This window comes from Macrobrachium rosenbergii, chromosome 5, assembly GCF_040412425.1.
Source record: "Macrobrachium rosenbergii isolate ZJJX-2024 chromosome 5, ASM4041242v1, whole genome shotgun sequence".
Lineage (NCBI taxonomy): Eukaryota > Metazoa > Arthropoda > Malacostraca > Decapoda > Palaemonidae > Macrobrachium > Macrobrachium rosenbergii.
The window spans coordinates 2,910,964-2,925,609 of NC_089745.1; the positions used below are offsets into that span (position 1 = coordinate 2,910,964).

General features: G+C 39.1%; 1 protein-coding gene across 1 annotated transcript; it reads left to right on the forward strand.

Annotated features, from left to right (window-relative positions):
* The first annotated feature begins 913 nt into the window (after positions 1–913).
* LOC136838439 (fibroin heavy chain-like) lies at positions 914–5,513 on the forward strand. Its single transcript, XM_067103354.1, has 3 exons — positions 914–1,005; positions 1,640–3,474; positions 3,598–5,513. The coding sequence occupies exons 1-3, from the start codon at positions 994–996 to the stop codon at positions 4,730–4,732; spliced, it is 2,982 nt and encodes a 993-aa protein (XP_066959455.1). The 5' UTR covers positions 914–993; the 3' UTR covers positions 4,733–5,513.
* Positions 5,514–14,646: the final 9,133 nt, after the last annotated feature.

Genomic DNA, 14,646 nt, shown 5'->3' on the forward strand with positions numbered 1-14,646 from the left:
TACCTTAACTTGAAAATACTTCATTCAGATATACTTTCTTTTAGAAATACTTTCATTTGAAAATACCCCATTTAGAAATACCTTCATTTCAAAACACTTCGTTTAGAAATACCTTCATTTAAAAATACTTCATTCAGAAATACCTTCACTTAAAAATACTTCAATCAGAAATACCTTCATTTGAAAACACTTTACTCAGAAATACTTCCTTTCAGAAACATTTCAATTCCATTTACATCAAATTGAAATTGGTAAAAAAATAGCCTACAAATACAGCAACACTATAAATGGAAAGGCATTACGAAGTATATTTGCATTTGGATAAACTCGTAAAAGAACACCCTAGACTTCAAACGCTGAAATTTATATCACACGTTCCTCGTACGGAAAATAGGACAGGGGATTTCACAGTCCGCTCTCCAATCCGAGATTATAAATTCCAATCCGAGAGTATAAACGAAAACGACATCCTTGTAGTAACGACCAGTAACAGGATAATAATACAAAAAAATTAATGATAATAATAATCGGAGTTACTCCTGCGTCGCGGCTTTGAGAACATTACATGCAGGACATCGGCCATTACCGACCCTCAGATATACGCTACGTACACCAATTTCGAAGAACAGGAACGGACCCTCTAACGAAGGCTATAATGCGCGATCCCGGACCGGTGATGAAATGTTGATGTGACGATGCTGGGCCGCGGCCTTGAAATTCTACGAAACAGAATCGATCATAGGCATTACACCGGGGGGGAGGCAAAAGTAATTCCATTGTTGAACGGCGAAGAACAAGGGAAGATTTAAAGAACAGAGAGGGTATGATGTCGTGAGGAAAGGACTTTCTAAGGGCATCAGGATGCACCGGGGTAGGGCGCGGGGGGGGGATTAGGGCCGCGGGTGCAAGAGGCGGCGAAGGGCACTGGCATACTATATAAGAGTTGGGAGAAGACGTTCCGTCATTACACTCGTTCGACTCCCTCTGACGACGATGGCGACCACAGTGAGTCCCTCTTTGTTTGCTCTGTTTGGTTTCTCGTTTTCTGTTTCTTCTTCTTCTTCAGTAAATAACGGAAAGCAGCCTTCCTTTCCCATAATAAGTTTTGGGACGTTTACGAAAGCCTTTCTCTTTCCGCTAACACATTTGTGACTCGTTGTCCTTTAACACGTTAAATACAGCGTTGTGGAAAATTCGATTTTTCACGGCTCACTTTCCAGCTTCTTTTGCAAATATCGAACACCAAAATTCATACGAAAAAAATTAGTCGACAGAATCAGAAAACCCAACTAAACAGCTTTAATATAGTCTGAAAAGTACAAGAAAATTAAAAAATCCAGATTGCTGTAAACCTAACTCCTAAACAAATTAAAAGGCATAAGCTTTAATTCTCTGTATTTGTTTTTACTGAAGTGGAGTGTTAACAAAGCAATATCGCACTAATACCAAATGTAATCTTCATCAAACTGATTCTATACGAGCATAAATGTTTTGTCCTGAAACTTATCGAACTTCAACGTAATTGTTTGACATATATCACGCTTCCTTCATAAAATCTGAAAAGCAAATAAATATTTCATTCTAAAAAGCAAATAAACATTTCATTTTAAAACTAAAATATAAAATAATTCCCTTTCAGAAAGTGGTGTTATGCCTTCTTTTGGCATTTACGACTGCCACTCCCCAATCTCCGACAAGGCTGTACGAGACTCCTAGTGCAGGCGGGTCATCATCAGCCGGAGGCTTTGGAGGATCATCTAGCGGTGGCTTTGGAGGATCTGCCGGTGGTTCTGCTGCCGGTGGACTTGGTGCTCAAGGAGGGTCAGCTGCAGGAGGACTTGGAGGCTCAGCTGCTGGCGGATTTGGTGGTTCATCCGGTGGTTTTGGAGGCTCGGCTACAGGCGGTTCATCTGCTGGGGGACTTGGAGGCTCAGGCACTGGTGGATTTGGTGGTTCATCTAGTGGTTTTGGAGGATCAGCTGCTGGGGGACTTGGAGGCTCAGGTACTGGTGGATTTGGTGGTTCCTCCAGTGGTTTTGGAGGATCAGCTGCTGGGGGACTTGGAGGCTCAGGTACTGGTGGATTTGGTGGTTCCTCCAGTGGTTTTGGAGGATCAGCTGCTGGGGGACATGGAGGCTCAGCTACTGGCGGATTTGGTGGTTCCTCCAGTGGTTTTGGAGGATCAGCTGCTGGGGGACATGGAGGTTCATCTACAGGAGGATTTGGAAGCACATCAGGTAGCTTTGGAGGTTTGTCTGGTGGAGGGTTAGGAGGTTCTGCTGGTGGAATCTCATCTGGCAGCGTTGGTGGTTCATCAAGTGGATTTGGAGGCTCATCTGGTGGTGGTCTGGGAGGATCTACAGCATCTGGTTTAGGAGGTTCTCAAACTGGTGGATATGGTGGCTCAAGACCAAGTGCAACATCTGGTGGAGCCTTTGGCGGATCACGTCCTTCAGGTGCATCTGCAGGAGCCTTCGGTGGATCTCGTCCAAGTGGATCATCTTCTGGAACCTTCGGTGGATCATCTGGAACTTTTGGAGGATCTCAACCAAGTGGCTCATCTTCTGGAGCCTTTGGTGGATCTCGGCCAAGTGGATCATCTGGTACTTTTGGTGGATCTCGCCCAAGCGGATCATCTGGTACCTTTGGTGGATCTCGCCCAAGCGGAACATCCCCCGGATCCTCGACTGCTGGTAGTTTTGGAGGTTCTCAGACCACTGGATACGGTGGTTCCCCTAGTGGAAGCACTGGATCACCTGGAACTTTTGGAGGATCTCGTCCAAGTGGATCAGCTTCTGGAGCCTTTGGAGGATCTCGTCCAAGTGGATCAGCTTCTGGAGCCTTTGGAGGATCTCGTCCAAGTGGATCAGCTTCTGGAGCCTTTGGAGGATCTCGTCCAAGTGGATCGGTTTCTGGAGCCTTTGGAGGATCTAGTCCAGCTGGTTCACCCTCTGGAGCCTTTGGTGGATCTTCTGGATCTCGTCCAGGAGGGTCACCCTCTGGAACCTTTGGAGGATCTCGTCCAGGAGGATCACCCGCTGGAGCCTTTGGTGGATCTCGCCCAAGTGGATCATCATCTGCAGGTTATGGTGGATCAAGCCCAAGTGGATCTGCTGCAGGATTTGGTGGATCTCGTCCAGGTGGAGCTGCCCCTGGTGCCTTTGGTGGATCTCGCCCCGGCGGATCATCCGCTGGAGCTTTTGGTGGGGCTCGTCCAGGTGGATCTACCCCAGGAAGCTTTGGGGGATCTCAACCATCTGGACCTTCTACTGGAACCTTTGGAGGATCTCGCCCCTCTGTTGACTTCCAGAAGCCTTCTGGTCCTGTCATCCCAATCCTTGTTGATGAACGTGATGGTCCTCACGCCGACGGCTCCTACAGCTTCAACTTTGAGACTGGCAACGGCATCAGCCGCCAAGAACAGGGGTACCCACAAGGGGAAGCAGGAGCTGTGGCACAGCAGGGAGCTTGGTCGTAAGTTCGAATTAACCTAAGAGTCTCTTTTTGAAACAAAATTATTAAATGATCACAGAAAATGTATAAAACTAAGTTACAGGGATCAAAGTTGTTATAATGCATTCTGTTTTACCTTTGCAGATTCACATTCCCCGACGGCACTCCGGCTAACTTCCAGTTTGTGGCTGACGGAGACGGTTTCCGTGTAGAGTCAGACCTCCTACCTACTCCTCCCCCTCTACCTGCTCATGCAATTGCTCAAATTGAAAAGGCAGCACAAGAAGATGCCGCTGCTGCAGCTGCAGGACACGGCAGGCCATCTCAGTCTGGATCAGGATCTCAGTTCTCTGGTGCTGGAGCTGGTTCCCAGTTCTCAGGTGCTGGAGCTGGATCCCAGTACTCAGGCACTGGAGCTGGAGCTGGAGCTGGTTCCCGGTTCCCAGGTGCTGGTGCTGGAGCTGGAGCTGGGGCTGGTTCCCGGTTCCCAGGTGCTGAAGCTGGAGCTGGAACTGGAACTGGTTCTCGGTTCCCAGGTGCTGGAGCTGGAGCTGGAGCTGGTTCCCGGTTCCCAGGTGCTGGAACTGGAGCTGGAGCTGGAACTGGTTCTCGGTTCCCAGGTGCTGGAGCTGGAGCTGGTTCCCAGTTCCCAGGTGCTGGAGCTGGAGCTGGAGCTGGAACTGGTTCTCGGTTCCCAGGTGCTGGAGCTGGAGCTGGAGCTGGTTCCCAGTTCCCAGGCGCCGGAGCTGGAAGTGGTTCCCGGTTCCCAGGTGCTGGAGCTGGAGCTGGAGCTGGAACTGGTTCCCGGTTCCCAGGTGCTGGAGCTGGTTCCCAGCTCTCAGGTGCTGGAGCTGGATATCAGTACTCAGGCGCTGGAGCTGGAGCTGGCTCCCTGTTCCCTGGTGCTGGAGCTGGAGCTGGAGCTGGAACTGGTTCCCGGTTCCCAGGTGCTGGAGCTGGAGCTGGTTCCCAGTTCCCAGGTGCTGGAGCTGGAGCTGGAGCCGGAGCTGGAACTGGCTCCCGGTTCCCAGGTGCTGGGGCTGGAGCTGGAGCTGGTTCCCAATTCCCAGGTGCTGGAGCTGGAACTGGAGCTGGTTCCCAGTTCCCAGGTGCTGGAGCTGGAGCTGGATCTCCATTCTCCGGAACTGGAGCTGGCTCTCAATTTCCTGGAGCTGGAGCTGGAGCTGGAGCTGGATCCGGATCACCCGTTCGCCAACCGCTGCGTCCAGCACCTCGTCCAAGCCCCCCTGCTCCGAGCAAGACCTACGGCTACCCATAAAACAAGTCTAAAACAAGTCGCCACACACCTTACACTCCCCAACTACATGTGTCGTTTTCTGGAACTCTTCAACTACACTTTACCGAACATTGTTTATGTATCTTATCTGTTCTTCGTCACACATTCTTACCATAGAGCAGTGATATTCTCAGATTATTCAAAGATTGCTAGGAAATCCAGATTTCAGAAGTCCCTCGAGAATATTCAAAGATTACTAGAAAAATGCAGATTTCAGAAGTCCCTCCAGGCTATTCAAAGATTACTAGAAAAATACAGATTTCAGAAGTCCCTCGAGAATATTCAAAGATTACTAGGATATCCAGATTTAAGAAGTCCCTACAAATATTAGAAGACTACTAGGAAATACAGATTTCAGAAGTCCCTACAAATATTAGAAGACTACTAGGAAATACAGATTTCAGAAGTCCCTAAAAATATTAGAAGACCACTAGGAAATACAGATTTCAGCAAGTCCCTCCAGATCATTCAGAGTAAACTAGAAAATTGGCACACATTTCGAATACACAGTTGGATAACCGCTTAAAAGAAATCGTCAGAAGTTGATATAACTGCCTATGGTTCAGTTGAACTAACGTGTTATGGGTACGACAAAATAACATTTTTTGATGTCTCATTTGCCAGAGGTACAGCCACAAAAAACGCTGTTCAAGACTGACTACTACTGGATAAAAAGCCGCACTGCTACCAAAAGTAAATGATACGCTTATTAGTCTTAGTTTACGTTGATTATAATAAAAGGTCTGAGTCAGACCGAACAAAACCTCGTGGTCTTCCTTACCCTAAACAAGTAAAAAATGCTCTAAAGTTTCTCGGGCGCAATCGAGTTTTCTGCACGGCTGCTACAGCATATAATCAAGGCCACCAAAATTAGAGCTATCTTTCGGTGGTCTCGGTATAATGCTGTATGAACCGCGGCCCATGAAACTTTAACCATGTCCCGATGGTGGCCTGTCCTATATCGTTGCCATAAGCACGATTATGGCTAACTTTAGCCTTAAATAAAATAAAAACTACTGAGGATAGAGCGCTGCAATTTGGCATGTTAGATGATTGGAGGATGGATGATCAACATGACAATTTGCAGTCCTCTAGCCTCAGTAGTTTTAAAGTGCAGACGGATAGACAAAGCCGGTACAATAGTTTTCTTTTACAGAAAACTAAAAAGATAATAATTAAAAATTTTTTTATACAGATTATGTGGCATACTGGAATGCTACAATATCAGCCAATGATAACCTGTAAAAATAAATTCTATCATTGTCGAAGTAAAATATTAAGTGACACCAAACAGAAACAAAAAGTTTATGATCAATAACAGTCAAATATTCTATTCCTTGATATTACCAAGAAAAGAAAGTCCTTAAAATTATGAAAAAAAATCAACAATGCAAAAATAGCAAGTTTAATTAGTGTACAAATTAACAAAACAGCAGCTAAATAACAATAAATTTTGTAAGAAAAGAGGATTTCTGACAAGAGTTTCTTTCTGTACTGACACTTTACTTTACTCTGAGGCTCAGGGTTCCTAACCTAAGTCATATTTAATTCTTCATCCTAAATGAAATACTAAAAGCATACGAGATAAATAAAAGGCCCCATATGCATTTAAATCGTAGCGCTTTCCTTGATAAAACACATTTTTTTATAATATTTGATATATTGCATCCTCAGCATATATATATGTTTTAAACATACATACATACACAAATAAATATATATATATACATATATATATATATATATATATATATATATATATATATATATATATATAAATATATATAATAGACACTATAAATAAATGGTATTTTCTCATATTTCAAAATGTCTGGGCGAAACAAATTCTTGTCATTTAAATACCTCAAAATTTTTCGAGTAAATTCCCTCACCTGGTTACAATGTTACAATCTTTATATAGTGCAACAAAAGTAAGATTCTCAAAACAAAAAGTATATTACCATTAACATTCAAATTTCTACAACACACATTTATTAAGACTTACTAGGTTCAATGTCTGACAACCAGAAAGCAAAGGTGTTCTGCATTTTTCTACTTTCAGCACCTCGTCAACCCTTGTATGATGACGCAAACGGTACCCTTCCCGAACCATTTTCACTTTCAGAAATGCTTTAAAGAACACAATTCCCAAGCAGAACGAATGTGATTGTATTTAACATACGAGCAATATAAAATTTATTTATATATATTTTCATTTCAAAGCCCTACCAAAACAAACAAAATGCATAAAGTTGGCATCGGAAGAGTGACATGCCAAACTTTGTGTGTTTGCCAAGCTGCGAAACCTGAAATATTGCTTTTACTCCTTAAAGTGTCTAACAGACAAAGGCAAGATGCTGCATTTGCCATATACGCAGGGGAAAGCTGATATGGAAGGGGTAGTGAGTGGGAGGGGGTGGGGAAAGGGGAGGGTATTAGGAGCAAGGGGGCGGGGCCAGATTCTTCAGGAAGGAAATGGCTGGTGGAAAGGACGGAGTTTATTGCTCCATTCCGTTACGTCATACAGCAGTTAAATGCGATGGAGAACTAAATACAGGAGGAGGAGGAGGAGGAGGAGTAGAGAGAGAGAGAGAGAGAGAGAGAGAGAGAGAGAGAGAGAATTGGGTGGGTTCCGGGAGAGGAGGGAAGGGGCTTTGCAACAACCAACGTTCCCTTACGGAACAATATTGAATACGATTTTCTAAATCGCATTCAACACAGCTTACTAAATCCACCATTGAGAGAAGCAACCGACTAAATATGACTTGAGGTTTCAGCTTCAAATTTACAGATGAAAGAATTTTGATCTTAGTTGGATCAGTATACTGTACACACACACACACACAACACACACACACACACATATATATATATATATATATTTATATATATATAACTGCGCAGGTATAGCTGATCGTTAGTATAACTGATCGTTATGGCGGCGTTAAGTGAAAAATATTTAAGAAATTCCCTACAGTACAGGTTGCCCTAAATTGTTCTATTCCTACCTCTTATTTACGACATATTCCTTGTGTATTATTACTTGCCTTTGTTTGCTTTCGTATTTGCTTGGGCAAAGGAAATCAACACGTACAAACAAAGACACTTGAAGTGAGCGGAACAAAAAGTTCTGTATTGTCTCATTCCTACCCTGCACTTACTCCTATTCCTTGTGACTATTCTCTAAAAAAAAAAAAAAAAAAAAAAATACGTACAACCGAAGGCTTCTTAGATACTTTACTGTCATGTTACTAACGCGTACTTACACTTAATCCTTGTGTATGTTACTCTTCCTTTCCTTTGCTTTCATATCTACTTAAGCAAAGTGAAAAAAATATATAAAAAATCCGTTCAAACAAAGATTCCTTAAATACTTTATTGTCATAACTCTACCACGTAATTACACTTATTCCTTGCGTTTATAATTTTATTAATCTTTCCTGCCTTTGCTTTCATACCTACTTCCGCAAAGTAAAAAAAAAAAAAAAAAAAACACGTACAAAGCAAAGAATCCTCAATCCTGCAGAATCGCACGAAACAAAAACACCCTGAATTTTCATATTCCTACCACTTATTTGAAGCTACTAATTTTTTACAATAATATTTTCTTCTTTTGCTTTCGTACTTACGTATGCAAACTAAAAAAAAAAAGTAAAGCCAAATTAAAAAAGTACAAACAAAGAATCCTTAGGTCCTACAGAATCTGCACGAAACAAAAACGTCTGAATTGTCAGATTCCAACCACTTACACTTATTCCTTGTGTATAATGCTCTTGCTTTTATTTGCTTTCATATATACGTTGGCAGTAAAAAAAAAAAAAACGTACAAACAAAGAGTCCTCAAGTCCTACAGGAGCTCGAGGAACAAAAACGTCCTGAATTCTCATATTCCTACTATTTATTTGAAGTTATTCCTTTTGTACAATCATCTTACCTTCCCTTGCTTTCACATGTACTTACGCAAAGCAAAAATAAATAAATAAATAAATAAAAAATACAAAACACGTACAAAAGAAGAGTCCTCAAATCCTACAGAAGAACGAAGGAAACAAAAACTGGGTATCGCCTGGGCAGCCCGCGGGCACGACCCGAGGAGAAGCGTTATAATGACCGGGGTAGATAATGACGATGATGCAAGGACACTCTTGGAGAGATTTCGAAACGCGGCCTGTGCAATTCCTCCCGTATCAGCCGGGGAACGATATTTTTGGGGGTTTACGACCCGCCTGCCGCAGGGTTTTCGCTGGCTGAGTCAGGGATTACGTTGGGTTTGGATGTGCGTGAGGCCGTTATTTTCGCATGACATACATACACACACACACACACACACACACATATATATATATATATATATATATATATATATATATATATATATATATATATATATATATAGCATTATTTGTTGATTTTATGTTGCATGCATACATACATACATACATACATACATACATACATACATACATACATACATACATACATACACTATACATACCTACATTATATATACATGTATACATATAGAAGATGGCATTGTAGCTATTACAATTACACACATATATATACAGTATATATATATATATATATATATATATATATATATATATATATATATATATATATATATATATATATATATATATATATATATATATATATGTCTGTGTGTGTAACTGCAATAATACAACGCTCTCTTCTATATCTACATATATACATATATAGACACACACAATATATATCTATCTATAAATAAAATATCTTTCTTGTAACTACCAAGATCATCGTTGCTTAAAATACCTTATTTCTTAAATTACACTGTATTATAAGGAATAAATTATAAAACCTACTTGTGCCTCATACTCACTTAAATTCATTTTCCGTGCCCCTAAAATTCAGCTTCAAGGTATTTTCCACAACCTTTCGAAGACCAATGAAAAATATAAACATAAAATTTTACTCGAGAAGCTTTTATAAAGTTCCTTGGGCTGAAAAAGATTTCTCCGACATTTTTGTTCCTCGATTATTTGCTTTTACAGCAAACATACAATCTTTTGAGGTATTCGATTATTTTCTTTTACAATAAACATGCAATCTTATATTCAAGGACGTGGTAATAACATACAAGTAAAAATGCGCATAAGTCCCTTCGGCGCAATCGAGTTTCCTATACAGCTTATAATCAAGCCACCGAAAACAGATTTATCTTTCGGTGGTCTCTGCATCATGCTGTATGAGCCGCGGCCCATGAAACTTTAACCACGGCACGGTGGTGGCCTGTCATGTATCGTTGCCAGACGCACGACTATGGCTAACTTCAACCTTAAACAAAATAAAAACTACTGAGGCTAGAGGGCTGCAATTTGGTATATTTGATGATTGGAGGATGGATGATCAGCACACCAATTTGCAGCCCTCTAGTCTCAGTAGTTTCTAAGATCTGAGGGCGGACAGAAAAAGTGCGGACAGAATAAAGTGCGGACGGACAGACAAAGCCGGCACAGTAGTTTCCTTTTCAGAAAACTAATAAATCAAAGTAAAACCTTGATTTTCAGGCAGACACCCAATCAAGAAATACTGGAATTGCTGGAGTAAAATTCCTTTAAATTAGTTTTCTAATTTTTTAACATTAATGATTTTTTAAAGTGTTTGTTTTTTAGCGTCGTCTTCAGCCCTTACCCAACGAATCACTTGGCACATTTATGAAAGGCAAATATGACCTAACGGTGCTTTCAAAAGCATTAATGCTTCCTCTGCAAGTCACCTGACAATTAGGTAAAATCTTCCCGACCACTTTTCCTTTCTTGTTATATCTCATCTTTCGTGAGTTGAATAATTCGACTTGAATTGAATTGAATATAGAATTTAGGCCAAAGGCCACGCACTGGGAACTATGAGGTCATTCAGCGCTGAAACGGGAATTAACAGTAAAAGTCTGAAAGGTGTAACAGGAGGAAAACCTCAAAGCAGTTGCACTATGAATCAATTGTTAGGAGAGGGTGGAGAGTAAGATAGAAGAAAGAATGTGAAAGGAGGTACAGTAAAAGGAACGCAAGGGGTTGCGGCTAGGGGCCGAAGGCACGCTGCAAATTAAGTAACGCCTACAGTGCCCCGCACGAGGTGCACTGACGGCTCTAACCCCTATGGGAGTTGACTCATTAGAGTCATGGATTACGGTTTTATATGAAACATATATGTAGGTATTACTACAATAACGAGTATATACATATACATAGTTTATCTTGATAATGGACGAAAGTTTTAACTTATGTACTTCAAAGGAATTCATAAAAGAACTCATTACTTGCAACCAGGATTAAAACATGTCACTGAGAAACCTTCTTTCCCTTTTAGACAATAATTCTGTGACAACCAATATTATTGTCCCCATTTGATTTTCATTCCATATTTTTAATTTTTCAAATTCTTGGTAAAATATTCTAATCTTATTTAGATAAAAATTGGTGTTTCCAAGGAAGTCTGTAATTTTTGGAAATAGGTATTAATATTGTAACACCTGATCTATAATCTTTATATTATGCTATATATATATATATATATATATATATATATATATATATATATATATATAGATAGATAGATATATATATAGATGGATAGATACAAAATAAGCGAAACTCAAGAGAGAGAGAGATTAAGATTATCATAATCTTATATACCTAAATATATTTCAAAGTCTGTAATTTTTGGAAATAGGTATTAATATTGTAACATATACATCTATAATCTTTATATTATGCATATACATATATATATATATATATATATATATATATATATATATATATATATATATAAACACACACACTTACACACTACAACCACAATGCAATCAAGGCCTGATAACTGAATCCGCGAATATCTGCTTTCCGCGATATCGCCCGGGTATGAAAATTAATTATCACGTTCCAGGTAGGGCGCAAGATAAACAGATAGATGCACGGCACTGTGGGCACAGGGGCAGCAGCCATGCAGGTTCTTAATGAGGCGTGAAATGATGGGTAGTTAACAGCCGTCGTGCAGCAATGCACAATTAACAGCCGTCGTGCAGCAATGCACAATTTCGCGAATTACTTGAAGGATGGATAATAAGGAAGGATTGAATATCTTGACGGTGTAACGATGAAATGTGGGAGAGACGCAGAGGATGGGGTGCAGGAAGATGCTAATTCATAGGAGGTTTTAGTACTATGAACAAATATAATTATAGCAAATTATGTACAGGGATATTACTTGTACATAAATGTGTACAGTCACTATATGCACAAACAGCACATGCTTATAAACTTGTAATATTAATCTTCTTTGGGCAAATATATATATATATATATATATATATATATATATATATATATATATATATATATATTATAAAATAAATATATATATACTTATATATATAAACATATATATAATATATATATATATATATATATATATATATATATATATAAACCATAGGGTATCTATATTTACATATATATAATATGTACATGTATAACATATACATACATATATATGTACATAATATATATATATATATATATATATATATATATAAACCAAGGGTTCTATACGTCTACAAGTAATACACACACACATACATGCATGTATACATATATGTGTGCGTGTGTATGCATGCAGATAACGGCATTACCTAACCAAATCATATCTCAGAGTTCTCTCGTAAAATTCAATATAAACAAAAAACTGATTTTCAAATGCCTAAAAAAAGAACGTTTTCTTCAAGACGGCTACTTTGTATATATACTGTATAAAACTATACCGAAAATATGATGCAATATTACGTGTATTCATTCTTATAGTTACATACATTTCATAAATCTGACTTACTATACATTTTTCTGTCTTTATATATAATGCAAGTAAAGAAAATTAACTAGAAAAGGACTTACAGATTATGATCACTAATATAAGCTGAGATTGTGAACGATATGCATTTCAGTTCCATAGCCATTGATTGATAACCGTAGCATATAAGAGCAAGCCAATACCAAATAAGTCTACGGGATATTATCACACAATTTCAGTCTCTCGACAGCCCTGCTGGGAGGAGTTCGAAGGGCAAACTTAAAAGTTCCGGTTATTTTAAAGCTTATGCTCTTTACTCCGCCTATCTTCTGATAACTTACTTAATTAATCACTGAGATCTTTCTGGCGTCACAACTACTAACTAAGGTCCCCGACGCCACTTTTAATGACATCACGGTGGAGAGGAAAGGAATAGTTTTGCTTACAAGACGGACAAATATAATTGTCGAAATGTTAAAAGTTGTCTGTGTATTTTACTCACATACTTCTATTATTACTAGCGTGGAAAATCTTAGCAAAATTTTAGTCTACCGAATACAATGGATAACGAATCATAAGATGCTAAACTAAATCAACGAGAGAAATTGTAATATAACAATAAGTTGATTTCAGCAAAATAAATGAATAAAATGAACCAGCATATCCAACAAGAATAAATTGCACAGCGTTGCAGATTTCGTTACTCACGAATTCATTGCATGAAACCAACAACCTTCGGTTAAAAATTCCACAGGGGAACCTACTCATAATGAAATGCTTTGAGGCCAAAAGACTACTGCTGCATACTAAAGATACTTCCTGCAAGGATGCCTCGTTTGATAATGCATTTAAGAACCTAAAACTAAGCATTAATTCCCTCTGCAAAGAGAACATTTTGACTGCAATGAAAGTATTATATTTTTTTTACTGAGTTATATCGTCCAAGCATGCTTTTCCTGTAATGTGAAAAAGCCTCTTGTTTAAAGATGCACATATAAACAATTGTTCGAAAGCAATTAAAAGGAACATATGGAAGATACTATGCGGCTATTTGATTGACATTCGAACTATTGGTTGATACTGGAATACTTGAATTCAACTGACAATAAATTCAGGGTGAATCCAAATTCAGACGAACCTCTGCGAAATACTTCAAGAAACTCATAACGGGAGAAACCTAAAACTATCATACTTTTGAAAATACCAGATCTATATAGACGGAAAAAAAATTCTTTGAGAGATAAATGGCGATGTTTTATATCTATAAGCTCACTTAAACATATCTATAAGCTCACTTAAACATATCTATAAGCTCACTCAAAAAAACCTCGACAGGATCCATAAAATACATTCGTCCATAATTAAGTTGCCTAAATAATGAAATATCAGATTAGATGACTATGGATCACTGTGGAATTTAGACAAATCAAGTTCTGTTAATTACAAATAATAGATTCATCAAATTATAACAGCTTTTGATCCATTCATAATGAGAATACATTCCCATGGAACTTGCTGGAAGACAACGATCTTGCACTGCACAATTTCAAAACAGAATGTTCATATGTGAAGAGGAAATCGAGACAGAATAACTTAACTGTGTATGATAGCAAATACCAGTGTACAAATTCTTAGACAAGTAGCTGAAACTAAGTAAATAAACAAATAAATAAACAAGCAGATGAAAGCGTTATCAACTGGTTCCTACTGGAAAGGAAACCAATGACAAGATCTTGAAATACTGTGATACAGAGGCCAGGCAATACGGGTTATATGCGCACCACCCATCTTAAAGCAACTAATTGTGTTCATAAAATTAGGTGCCACGTACACCAACATGGAAAGCATATCAGTATCGAGTTGAAGAGCATTAAACACACGCATACACACGCGCGCACACACACACATACACACAGTGCCTTCAACTCTATTTTGCATACTCTCAGACTTCTTGGATACTGACCATTTCTTGCCGAAGAATGTTTTACTCCTTCTATCCAGCGTTTTGCAAGTTTTTCTCTTCTCTTTCTCCAAACACATCAGAATTATAAACTCATTTCATGAAC